We start from the raw sequence: 13,618 nt of genomic DNA on the forward strand, positions 1-13,618 counted from the left end.
AAGGTAGTTTCATTGTTGTAAGTCCCTACATTCTGAAATACTGGTTATGTGCCTTAGCATAGTATTAAAAATCATAGGGGCAAGGCTTTAGAAGGACTAGGGAAGAGGGACCACCACGTGCCTATCAGTTTGTCCTACTGTGGTGGCTTGTGTGTTGCTGTGTTACTGGAAGCTTTGCCACTGGTATTTCAAATACCAGTAGGGTCACCCTTGGTGGACAGGTTTCAGTGATGCTTTCAGACTAAGACAGACTAGGAAGAAGGACATGGCAGTGACTTCTGAAAAAATTGACCAGGGAAAACCTTATGAATAGTAGTGGAACACTGTCTGGTATAGTGCCGGAAGATGAGCCCCTCAGGGTGGAAAGCACTGAAAATACGACTGGGGCAGAGTTGCCTCCTTAAAATAGAATTGACCTTAATGATGTGGATGGAGTCAAGCTTTTGGGAACTTCATTTGCTGAGGTGGCATGACTCAAAATAAGAAGAAACAGTTGCAATCATCCATTAGTAATCGAAACTTGGAATTTATAAAGTATGAATCTAGAAAAATTAGAAGTCATCAGAAATGAAATGGAACATATGAACATCAATATCGTAGGCATTAGTTAACTGAAATGGACTGGTATTGGCCATTTTGATTCAGTCATATGGGAATGATTATGCTGGGAATGATAAATTGAAGAGGAATGGCATCACATTTATCGTCAAAAAGAACATTTCAAGATCTGTCCTGAAGTACAACGCTGTCAGTAGTAGGATATTATCCGTAAGTCTGTAAGGAAGATCAGTTAATACGACTATTTTTCAAATTTGTGAACCAACCACTAAGGCCGAAAATGAAGAAATTGAAGATTTCTGCCGACTTCTGCAGTCTGAAATTGATCAAACATGCTATTGAGATGCATTGATAATTGCTGGCAATTGGAATGCAAAAGTTGGAAACACAGAAAAAGGATCTGTAGTTGGAAAATGTGGCCTTGGTGATAGAAATGACACAGGAGATGGCATGATACAGTTTTGCAAGACCAACAGCTTCTTCATTGCAAATACCTTTTTTCAACAACGTAAATGATGACTATACACATGGAACTCACCAAATGGAATACACAGGAATCAAATCTACTACATCTGTGGAAAGAGACAATGGAAGAACCCAATATCATTGGTCAGAACAAGACCAGGGGCCAATTCTGGAACAGACCATCAATTGCTCATATACAAGTTCGAGTTAAAGAAAATTAGAACAAGTCCGTGAGAGCCAACGTATGACCTTGAGTATATCTCACCTGAATTTAGAGACTATCTCAAGAATAGATTTGATGTGTTGAACACTAATGACGGAAGACCAGACGAGTTGTGGAATGATATCAAGAATATCATACGTGAAGAAAGCAAAAAGTCATTACAAAGACAGGAAAGAAAGAAAAGACCAAAATGGATGTCCGAAGAGACTCTGAAACTTGCTCTTGAATGTAGAGTAGCTAAGCAAAAAGAAGAAATGATGAAGTGAAAGAGCTGAACAGAAGATTTCAAAAGGTGGTTCGAGAAGACAAAGTAAAGTGTAAGGAAATGTACAAAGACCTGGAGATAGAAAACCAAAAGGGAAGAACACACTCAGCATTTCTCAAGCTGAAATAACTGAAGAAACATTCAAACCTCGAGTTGCAATATTGAAGGGTTCTACAGGGAAAATATTAAGCGAGGCAGGAAGCATTGAAAGAAGACAGAAGGAATACACAGAGTCACTGTACCAAAAAGAATTGGTCGACTTTCAGCCGTTTTAGAAGGTAGCATGTGATCAAGATCCGATGGTACTGAAGGAAGAGATCCAAGCTGCACTGAAAGCACTGGTAAAAAACAAGGCTCCAGGAATTGACGGAATACCAACTGAAAATTTTCGACAGACGAATGCAGCACTAGAAGTGTTCATATGTGTATGCCAAGAAATTTGGAAGACGGCTTCCTGCCAACTGACTGGAAGAGATCCATATTTGTCCCCATTCTGAAGAAAGTTGATCCAACAGAATGCAGAAATTATTGAGCAGTATCGTTAATATCACACACAAGTAAAAGTTTACTAAAAATCTTTCAAAACATCGTCAGGGAACTACCAGAAATTCAAGCCAGGTTCAGAAGAGGAAGTGGAACAAGGGATATCATTGCTGATGTCTGATGGATCGTGGCTGAAAGCAGAGAATATGAGAAAGATATTTACTTACGTTTTGTTGACTATACAAAGTCATTCAACTGTGTGGATCATAACAAATTATGGATAACATTGCAAAGAATGGGAATTCCAGAACACTTAATTGTGTTCATGAGGCACCTGTACATAGACCAAGAGGCAGTCATTTGAACAGAACAAGGGGATACTGCATGATTTAAAGTCAAGAATGGTGTGTGTCAGGGTTGTATCCTTTCACCATACTTATTCAATCTGTATGCTGAGCAAATAATCCAAGAAGATGGACTGTATGAAGAAGAACGTGATGTCAGAATTGGAGGAAGACTCATTAACAACCTGCATTATGCAGATAACACAACCTTGCTTGCTGAAAGTGAAGAGGACTTGAAGCACTTACTGATGAAGATCAAAGACCATAGCCTTGAGTATGGGTTATACCTCAACATAAAGAAAACAAAAATTCTCACAACTGGACCAATAAGCAACATTATGATAAATGGAGAAAATACTGAAATTGTCAAGGATTTCATTTTACTTGAATCCACAATCAACCCCTATGGAAGCAGCAGCCAGGAAATCAAACGATGCATTAGATTGGGCAAATCTGCTGCAGAAAACCTCTTTAAAGTGTTAAAAAGCAAAGATGTCAGTTTAAGGACTGATGTGCACCTGATCCAAGCCACGGTGTTTTCAGTTGCCCCATGTGCATGCAAAAGCTGGACAACTGAATAAGGAAGACCGAATAAGAATTGTTGCCTTTGAATTAAGGTGTTGGTGAAAAATATTGAGTATACCATGGACTGACAGAAGAACAAACAGTTCTGTCTTGGAAGAAATACAGCCAGAATGATCCTTAGAAGCAAGGATGGTGAGACTTCTCACATACTTTGGACATGTTATCAGGAGGGACCAGATCCTGGAGAAGGACATTATGCTTGGTAAAGCATAGGGTCATTTAAAGAGACGAAGACTCTCAATGAGATGGATTGACACAGTGACTGCAACAATGGGTTTCAACATAATAACGATTGTGAGGACGGTTCAGGACTGGGCAGTGTTTCGTTCTGTTGTATATAGGGTTGCTGTGAGTCAGAACCAACTGGACGGCACCTAACAAGAACAGGGAAAAGGAATATTTGGACTTTGGAACCTTCCCCCCTGTATGTTAGACTATAGATGAAAATCATGGAAATAAAAGTATGTTCAGACACATATTTATAATAAACACCTACGTTTAGAGAGGGATATGAAACTCAGGTGAAGTTAATTTTTTAGTGTCTTATATATTTAATGATGAAATTAAAAATTAAGTTTTAGGCCAGTGTTCTTTCACTAAGATACAGTACAAATATCCATACACTAGAAAAAGGAATAGTGAAGCAATTAAAATAGTGACTTTTTTTTTTCTCTCAGTTTCTTTTTTTTGTGCTGTGGAGATAATAATGCTTATTTAGTCCTTCTGATCGAGCTGTTAGTATTTAAAGGTAGTTTTGTGAAAGAAGTTTGAAAATTTTTTTGTATAAAAGTCATGTCTGCCTTGTGTATAAAAAACCAAACCCGTTGCGATCGAGTCGGTTCGTTCCACTTGTGTCGACTGACTAGGAAAGAGTAGAACCGCCCCGTAGAGTTTCCAAGGCTGTCATCTTTACGGAAGTTGACTGCCACTTCTTTCTCTTGTGCAGCAGCTGGCGGGTTTAAACTGCTGACCTTTTGGTTGGCACCTGAACGTGTAACCAGTGTGCCACCAGGGCTCCTTTTGTGTATAGTGAGGGTTTCCTCCTCTAGATCAGTGTTACTGAAATGTGCTTCATAGACAAGCACCAGTCTCCTTTTTGTTTTGGGTCCATGATGAGATAAATACAGAAATTGAAAAGAGGCATTTTAGAAATATTTTATAGAAATTTAATAATGTAGTGATACTCTTAGTGTATCCCACAAAAATACCGATCTGCAGTAGATTAGAAAATTTAAAAACTGGTCCTTTCCTTTAATTTTTTTTTTTTTTAATGGTTTGAGAACAACTGCCCTAGAGCATCAACACTAAGGGGTGTTGGAAGAAAATATTAAAACTTTAATTTCAAATTGTTTTTAAAATTTTACTCTCTGGAAATTTCTGTTTTTAGTATCTATTACTCTTTTGAGGTAAATATGTGGAAGCTGTGAATTTCAGCACGTAGCATTGCATTATGGATGCCAGCGTGTTTTCTTCATTAAACTGATTAATACATTATTACTATCTTATCAGTACTTTTCAATGTTTGTTGTTTGCTACATAGTGCATTGCCCTCTGTGCTAGTAACAAAGGAATATATATTTTTTTAGGTTGTGCAGTGGTTGCTGGAAGAAAAATTGTGTACACTACAGTGTGCTGTATTTGATAAGACTTTGGCAGAATTGAAAACACGAGTGGAAAAGATTGAATGTAACAAGAGGCATAAAACAGTTCTTACTGAACTACAGGTTTGTATGCTGACTTGAATTAGATACTCATCATTTTTATAAACTTATTTTCTGTAATATAGTTTGAAGTTGACTATAAAACACATTTACCGTATCTTTATGCAAATAACATGTGACTTCTGCAAATAACATGTGACTTCTGCGTTTGTTTGCTGACTGCTCCCTCCCCTCAAGAAGTATATTCAGAAGTGCCACTATGCCAGTTTTTTTTTTAATGTTACTTTAAAAAAAAATTAGCATAGTGCACTTATGAATATAGGTCATGGAGGGAGGGAGTGATTGGCAAACAAATATAGAAGCCATGTGTTATTTGTGTAAAACTAAGATAAATTCTAAATTATAGAAGTAGAAGGAGCTCGTGAGAGTGAATATCTGCTCTCTCATGGTAAGTGCATCCCCTGGGAACATGGAAGCTCTGCACTGAGACCCTGCCTGGACCTTGTCCTGTGTGTTTGTATCCTTTTTTGGGGGTGGGGGGGGAGGAGCTAGGTGAAGGATAGCCCTTTACATTCCAACGGATTCTGAGACCTAAGAAAGAGAAAGGGGCCAGTACATGCTGACCTAACCCTGGGTTAAATGGGGATGAGAAAGAGAAAAGGGCTATGCTGGCAGCTAGGGTCTGGACTGACCAGAGAAAGGAAGCTGAGATTTCTACAGGCTGCAGTTGGTGTATGGAGTGGGATTTGTTATCCACGGCACATTTGGCATGAGATTTGGATGGTCTCAGCCTCCCTGGACTGGTTTGATACAGCTGGAGTGGTTGGCTGGAACTGCCAGAATCAACCCTGACTTTACAGTGTTTCTAAAGGTTTTTTTAAATTACTTAAGAAAGGCTGTCATTTACTATGTTATATGCATTAATGAATACTCAATAATACGTGTTAAAGAGAGATTCTGTTTATATTAATCTACTTCCTCATTAACTTAGATTATTAGTTTACTAATCCATATTTATCAGTAAATACTGTTTTTCATTTTTATTAAATATGAAAAACCAGCCAGTTGCCATCAAGTAGATTTCATCTCATAGTAACCCCACATAATGTCAGAGTGGAACTGTGCTTCATAGGATTTTTAGTGGCCGATTTTTCAGAAGATTGCTGGGTCTTTCTTCCGAGACAACTCTGGGTAGGCTCAAACTTCCAGCTTTTCAGTTAACAGTCAGCTGTGTTAACCATTTGCACCGCCTGGGGACTCCTTGTTAAATATAGTTATATAAGGGGGAATCGACTCAGTGGCAACTGGTCTGGTTTTTTATATATTAAAATACATTTGTCAGAGTTTTAGCTGAAATGAGCACATGATAACATGCTGTTTCATTTTAAAGCATATAATTCGGTGACGTTTAGTATATTAAGTGTTGTGTATCACTTCTGTCTAGTTACACAACATTTTCATCATCCAAAAGGGAACATTGTATCCATTATGTAGTCACTTCCCATCTCCCTTCTTCCAGCACTTTATAACCACTCGTCTGCTTTCTATCTTTATTAATTTTTTGTGTATTTTACATACATGGAATCACACAGTATGTGACCTTTTCTGTATGGCTTCTTTCATTTAATGGTTTTGAGGTTTATGTAGCATATATCAGAACTTCATACCTTTTTTTTGCTCAGTAATATTCCATTATATGGATATACTACAGTTTGTTTATCCATTCCTTAGTTCATGGTCGTTTGGCTTGTTTTTCTATCTTTTGGCTATTGGGAATAGTGCTGCTGTGAACGTTCGTTTACAAGAATTTGTTTGAATACTGTTTTCAATTCTTTTAAATTTATAACTAGGCATGGAATTGTTGGGTCAGATGGAAATTGTACGTTTAACTTATTGAGGAGCCACCAGACTGTTTTCCACAGTGACCGCATCATTTTACATTCCCACTAGCAGTATACGAGGATTCCATTTTTCACATCCTTGGCAACAGTTTTTATTTCTCCCTTTTTTTTTTTTTGTTATGGCCATCATAGTGGGTATGAAGTAATATCACGTTGTGGTTTTGATTTGCGTTTTCCTAATGACTAATAGTGTGGAACATCTTTTCAGGTGCTTCTTGGCCATTTGTGTATCTTCTCTGGAATAATGTCTATACAAGTTATTTGCCCATTTTTTTAATTGAGTTGTTTATCTTTTTGTTGTTGAATTGTGAGAGTTCTTTATCTATTTTGGGTTCTAGACCCTTATCAGATATATACTTTGGAAATATTTTTTCCTATTCTGTAGTTTTCTTGTCACTTTCTTGATAGTGTCCTTTGATACATACAAGTTTAAAATTTTGATGAAGTCCATTTTATCTTTTTTTTAATTTGTTGCTCATGTATTAGCATCATATTTAAGAATTATTTGCCAAATCTACTGCCAAATGTTTTCTTCTTCTATGAGTTTTATACTTTAGCTCTTATATTTAGGTCATTGATCCAGTTTGAATTAATTTTTGCATGTAGTATGATGTATTATTTCATTATTTTCTGTATGGATATCCAGTTGTCCCAGCACCATTTTTTGAACAGACTGTTCTTTCCCCATTGAATAGTCTTGGCATCCTTGTAGAAAATCAATTAACAGTAGATGTATGAGTTTATTTCTGGGCTTTCCATTCTATTCCGTTGATCTGTATGTCTATCCTTGGGTTAGTACAGTAGTAGCTGCACCTTATCTGCGGTTTTCCTTTCTGTGGTTTCCGTTACCTGCAGTCAGTCGCTGTCTGAAAACGTTAAATGAATACATATTGTGGTGAAATCTTGCACCATCCTGCTCTGTTGTTCATGTAACTTTTATTATAGTATATTATTGTAATTGTTCTATTTTGTTATTAGTTGTTGTAAATCTCTTACTGTGCCTAATTTATAAATTAAACTTTATCATAGCTATGTATGTATAGGACAAAACATAGTATATATAGTGTTTGGTATTATCTTTGGTTTCAGGCATCCACGGGGGGGCGGGTTCTTGGAACATTTCCCCTGTGGATAAGGATGGGCTACTGTATATCACTCTTTCGATTACCGTAGTTTTTGTATGAGTTCTCCAACTTCCTTTTTCAAGGTCGTTTTGCCTAGTCTGGGTTTCCTGCAATTCCATATTAATTTTAGGATCAGCATTTCCATTTCTGGAAAAATGGTCATTATTGGGATTTTGATAGAGTTTGCACTGAATCTGTAGATCACTTTGGAGCGTATTGCTGTCTTAACAATATTAAGTCTTCCAATCCATAAACACAGGATGTCTTTACATTATTTGTTGTTGTTAGCTGCTGTCAAGTTAACTCCCCACACATAGCGACTCCATGCACAACAGAATGAAACACTGCCTGATCCTGTGCCATCCCCCTGATGAGTCATGGGTAGGACTCTTGTCATCCATAGGGTTTTTATTGGCTCATTTTCAGAAGCAGATTGCAAGGCCTTTCTTCCTAGTCCATCTTAGTCTGGAAGCTTCGCTGAAACTGTTCAGCATCGTAGCAACACGTAAGCAGGCCTCTGCTGACAGATGAGTGGTGGCTGTGCTTGAGGTGCGCTGGCCGGTAATCAGGCACAGGTTTCCCACATAGAAGGCAAGAATTCTGTCAGTGACCACCACTGCCACTTCCATTGTTTATGTCTTTAGTTTTTGTTAGTAATGTTTTGTAGTTTTCAGAGTTCTTTGTATATCTTGGATACAAGTCTTCTATCAGATAATGTGTTTTACAAAGATTATCTCCCAGTCTGTATGTAGCTTGTCTTTTCATTCTCTTACTGGTATCATTCACAGAGTAGAAGTTTTTGATTTTAACGAAGTCCACCGTAACAGTTTTTTCCTTTATGGATCGTGCTTTTGATGTTATATATAAAAAGTCATTACCAAACTTAAGATCACCTAGATTTTCTCCTGTGTTATCTTCTGGAAGTTGTGTAGCTTTGTATCTTACATTTAGGTCTATGATCTATTTTGAGTTAATTTTTTGAAAGATGTAAGTTGAGTGTCTAGATTCATTTTTTGCGTATAGATGTCCAGTTGTTCCAACACCATTTTTTTAAAAGACTATCCTTTCTGCCTTGGATTGCCTTTGGTTCTTTGTCAAGAATCAGTTGACTATAATTGTGTCTATTTCTGGGCTCTCTAATCCGTTCCATTGATTTATTTCTCTGTTCCTTCATCAGTACCACTCTGTCTTGAACACTGTACCTTTCTGATAAGTCTTAAAGTTGGGTAGTGTCTATCCTCTAACTCTGTTATTCTTCAGCATTGTATTGCCATTCTGAGTCTTTGGCCTTTTCATATAAACTTTAGAATCATTTTGTCATTATCCACAAAATAACTTTCTGGTATTTTGACGTTTTTTTAAAGTCTTCTAGTCCATGAACATGGAATATCTAAAGTCATTTTTATGATAGTGAATAATACTGGTTTTGAGTAATACTGATTTGCTGGGTGATACTTTTTTTCCACATGCTTTTGTGAAAGCCTAGTTTTAATTATTGGCTTCTTTTCTGCGTCCTGAAGAGACATTTTATAAGAGCTGAATACAGTTATCTACATTGGATGTATAGCTAAAGCTAATGGTGTGTATGAAAATAAAAGTATGGAACCTAGGGAATTAAGTAGTTATAGAAGTATAGTAACTTTTCTGTATAGTTCAGGGATTGGTTGCTTTCTGAATAGTGAAAAAAGTTATCTATATGTTTCGCTTTTCCAGAGATGTCAAATTGTAAGGTTAACCCCAACAATTATTTCCATGATTTTTTATTATTTTTTAAGTATTGATGTATACTTTTAGGATTATATGCCTTTGATACCTTGTCAGATAAGAACTTTAGTAGCTTTTAGGAAAATCCTAAAATGCACACAAATGTCATTTATTGTGGATCCAGTAACACCTCTGTAATGAAGTTAGAAATTAGCAACAAATGTCTGCCCCCAAAACAAACTTTTACATAATTGCAAAGTGAAATTAAAAGTGGAAATTATAGACTCTTTGGATCAGAAATGTAATTAAAGCACTGCATATTAAAACCTGTAGGTTAAAGACAAAGCAGTATTCATAGGAAAATTTATAACCTTAAAATCCGTTATTAACAAATAGAAAAGACAGAAAAACTTCTACGTGTTCGTCTCTATTGCTGGGGGGAAAAACAGCAGTGGCAAACTAAACCCCAGGCAGAAGGAAGAAGTTGATACCCAGAAATACTGTTTTTGAAGACTGAGCAATAAAGGTAATAGTTGATCATTTGAAAAGTCTTAAAAGTAAAAAAATCTTTGATCTAGAAATAGTGAGAGTAAATACAAATAAACTATATAAGAATTAAAAAAGAAACTACTAAGTAAACATCCAGAAGTGATTTCTAAAAATAAGAGAAAATTAGATACAACCATATGCCAGTGAAGTCCATCTTATCTAAGAAAATACATTTATAAGCTTGACCTAAAGGAAAGTAGAAAACTTAAAAATTTTTAGCAATTCTAGAAGTGGAAATTGTAGGCAACGGTCCATCTCAAAAGAAGTGATTGGACTCAGACTGCTTTACCAGAAAATTCTGACAAATCTTTTAGGAATAGGTAATTCACATTTCATAAAAACTGTTCTAGAGAGTAGGGAAAAATGAGACTTCATTTTATGAAGCAAACTGTAGTATCCTATAGCACAAGAAAAGAAAATACGTAGGCCAGTTTTACTTCGTAACATGGTTTTCTCTCGTCAATGAAAGGGATGGTTCAGAATTAACAATTATATTTCACTGTATTTAACAGAGGAAAGATGAACAATAATGTGATCTTTTCAGTAGATGCCAAGTGAGGATTTGTTAAAATTCACCAGCCATTCATGAAAAAAAATAGAGAAGTCACTTTAACCTCATAAAGGGTATCTGTCAGAAACCTTCTGTAAATAGAAAACTTTTGTATTAAATAGTGGATTGCTGGAAGTATTAACATTAAAGTTGAAAATAAAAGAAAGATGTCTGTTACTGATGCTGCTATTTAGAGCTGTGGTGACAATTTTGGACAATGCAGTAAGATGAGAAAAAGAAATTAATAATGATTGGTAGAAAGAGAACCCAAGAGAATTATCAAAAAGTTAGAATGAGAGAAGGAAAGTTAACAGCTACCTGATAATAAGGTTAAACAAGCAGTAACTAATTAGAAAGATAAGTTTCACATATGATAGTTATTTTAAAAAGTAAGTACATAAGAATAAACTCCCTCCCCTCCCGCCTAAAAAAGACAGTTTCAAGACCATTATGAAGAAAATGGACAGAATAAAAACCTGAGTTAACAAAGTTACACTGTCTTCCTAGATGAGAAGTCTTGATTTTCTTTCTCAGTTACTGGTTTAATTTTTTAAGTGATAATTCTTTTTGAAAAGAATTTAAATATTACAGAAGTTTATAAAGTCAAAGTGTAGTCCTTCGCCTTAACTCTCCCCCATTTCTAGCCAGTCCTAGCCTCTGGAGATAATCGCTGTTAACTTTAGTATGTATCCTTCTAGAATTTTTTCCATATATCTAACAACATGTACAAAAGATTGGTTTTCTTGTTGTTTTAATTTTTAAGTAAAAATAGAACAATACTGTACATACTTTGTAATTTTCAGAATACCCACCCAGATAACCTGACTAAAGAAAAAAAAGGAGTCATTCTTGGATAAGAATGGAATGCAGAAAACACTTTTCTGTATTATCTTTCTTGAAAAAGTTACTTGGAATATTTTAGTGACCAGAAAGGTAAATTCATATTAAGGATATAAAATAATGTTATATGTCTTTAGGTCTTGACAACATCTATAAATAACTATGCCCCGGGGAACATCTTCACCTTTGGGAGTCATAGGTGATTGATTGCCTAGGCCATATTAATGAACTTACATATCTTGTAAAGGATTCCCTGGGCATTGCAAGTGGTTAATGTGCTCCACTTCTAACCAAAAGATTGGAGGTTCAAGTCCACCTGGATGCATCTTGGAAGAAAGGCCTGGTGATGTACTTCTGAAAAATCAGCCGTCGAAAACCCTATGATGCACAGTTCTACTCTTGACACACAGAGGGTTGCTGTGAGTCAGAACTGAGTTGACAGCAACTGGTGGTTTTAATACTGCAGGGTTTGGAGTCTCCTTTAGAAGTGACTCCTTTCTGAAAGAAACCTTAAAAACTGGTAATATCATTTTCTTATAATGGATAAAAGAAATTTTCTGGAGAAGCTCTTCATCCTGTTTCAGAAGTTTAGTTTTAATATTCTTGAAAATGTTTAATGCACAACAACAAACAGACGATTGAGTATCACTTCTGTGCCTTAAAGACTGAAAGGAAATACAATAAAAGACGTGTTGGTATGATAATTTTTCTTTCATCATCCCCTCCACCTCACTTTTTTTCCTGCTCTTTTTTAAAAAAAATTTCTTACATTTCATTTGACTGTGTATTCGGGCAAAATATATGACTAGGCAGTTTATATATAAACTGTTTAAGTGATTAATAATATTGAAGATACACTAAATTTTACTAACAAATGTTAACACTGATAACATTTTTATCATATCGCTAAATACTGATAGAATATGAAACAAAATATTCCAAAGAGTAGTATTATATGAGTACTCATTTACACTGCTATTGAAAGTGTAAATTTGGCAAAGCCTTTCTGAAAAGCATTTGGACAAGAGTCTTAAAAATATGCTCTATCCCAGGAATTCCATTTCTGTCATGTACTCTAAGGCTATAACCTGAAAGAAGAAGAGTTGTAGATGTTCACTGCAGTATTTTTTCACAATAGCAGGACATTGAAAATCATTCTACCTATCCAGTAGGAAGGAGAGTGTGTAAATAATGGTTCGATACAATATTATTCATATAGCCATAAATAGTATTGACAGTATCTTTTATGACCTACAGATATGTTCACTGTTTAATTCTCAGTGAGAAAATTGTGATTACAACTGTGTTTAAAAATTAATACAAAACATAAGGATACATATTCAGAAATATACTGGTGTGTAAGCAAACACCAGTTCTAGGAGGAAAAAAGCTAGCCTTCAGATTAGTAATGTTTACCTCTGAGTATTGGGATCAGGGGTCGTTTTACATATATAGTAAAACCTGTGAAAGCTGGAACTCGTGTAAGGTGGAAACCTGTCACAGAAGGAGAGCTCATATTTTCCACTAATAGAGAGCAATGGAAAAGTGTTCAGATTGCACCCTGTCAAAGGTGGAAAACTTGCGAGACCTGGAAAAACAAGACAGTCCCCTTGAGTTCTGGCTCATAGGTTTCACTGTATATTTTAAAATCAGCTTAGCATATTTTCTTCAGTCAGTGGATACTGTTATGTGTGGTTTTCTAGTTATAACGCACAGGTTCTTTTTTAATACTGAAAATGACATTTGATTTCTGTTTTATTTTTGTTTTTTTTAGGCCAAGATAGCCAGGTTAACCAAACGGTTTGGAGCAGCCAAAGAAGATCTTAAGAAAAGACAAGAAGTAAGAATTCTATTTGTGCATAATTACTATGGAGCTCTAAGTGGTAATCTTAGGAAATGCTGAATTAGAAGGCAACAGTTTTTTTTATTACAAGTCTGACGTTCCACTTCCATGCTGTGCACCTCCTGTATGTTGTTTCTGAAGCTGCAGCTCTACAACTCATTATCAACCCAACCCCTTTCTAATCCTCACTGTTCTGGTGAGTCAACACTGTATTAACCAATTTAGGAGATGATATTGTTGGGCCTAATTTTTTACCTATCTTTAAAATTACATTTTTGGAATTTGTCTTACCATGTGTCTTTCTTTTTACGTTCTAGCCAGTGTCCTAGTCTAGTCTCCCATCACGTTCTTTAAAGAGAATTTTAGTATTCCACTGCGTCTAGTAGTCCTGTCCTCACCTTCCTTTCTTCCCCATGTTATCAGTCCTCTGCTGTGCTGTAAGTGTAATGAATAGACAGCAGTTAATTAGATCAAGTCACTTAATTGCTTTAAACATTTCGGTTATTCTTTTCAGTGTAGAATT

The 13,618-nt window shown here is 35.8% G+C and overlaps 1 protein-coding gene across 7 annotated transcripts in view; it reads left to right on the top strand.

Moving 5' to 3' along the window:
* ATF7IP (activating transcription factor 7 interacting protein) overlaps nucleotides 1–13,618 on the top strand; it is a 121,109-nt gene that overhangs the window by 72,822 nt on the left and 34,669 nt on the right. For all 7 annotated transcript variants that reach the window (XM_023741588.1, XM_023741589.1, XM_023741592.1 and 4 more), the window contains exons 5-6: nucleotides 4,510–4,647; nucleotides 13,027–13,092. In XM_023741588.1, the coding sequence (XP_023597356.1) occupies nucleotides 4,510–4,647; nucleotides 13,027–13,092 (204 nt within the window). The remainder of the gene's footprint in view (nucleotides 1–4,509; nucleotides 4,648–13,026; nucleotides 13,093–13,618) is intronic.

This window comes from Trichechus manatus, unplaced genomic scaffold, assembly GCF_000243295.1.
Source record: "Trichechus manatus latirostris isolate Lorelei unplaced genomic scaffold, TriManLat1.0 scaffold00184, whole genome shotgun sequence".
In the NCBI taxonomy this organism is placed as follows: Eukaryota; Metazoa; Chordata; class Mammalia; order Sirenia; family Trichechidae; genus Trichechus; species Trichechus manatus.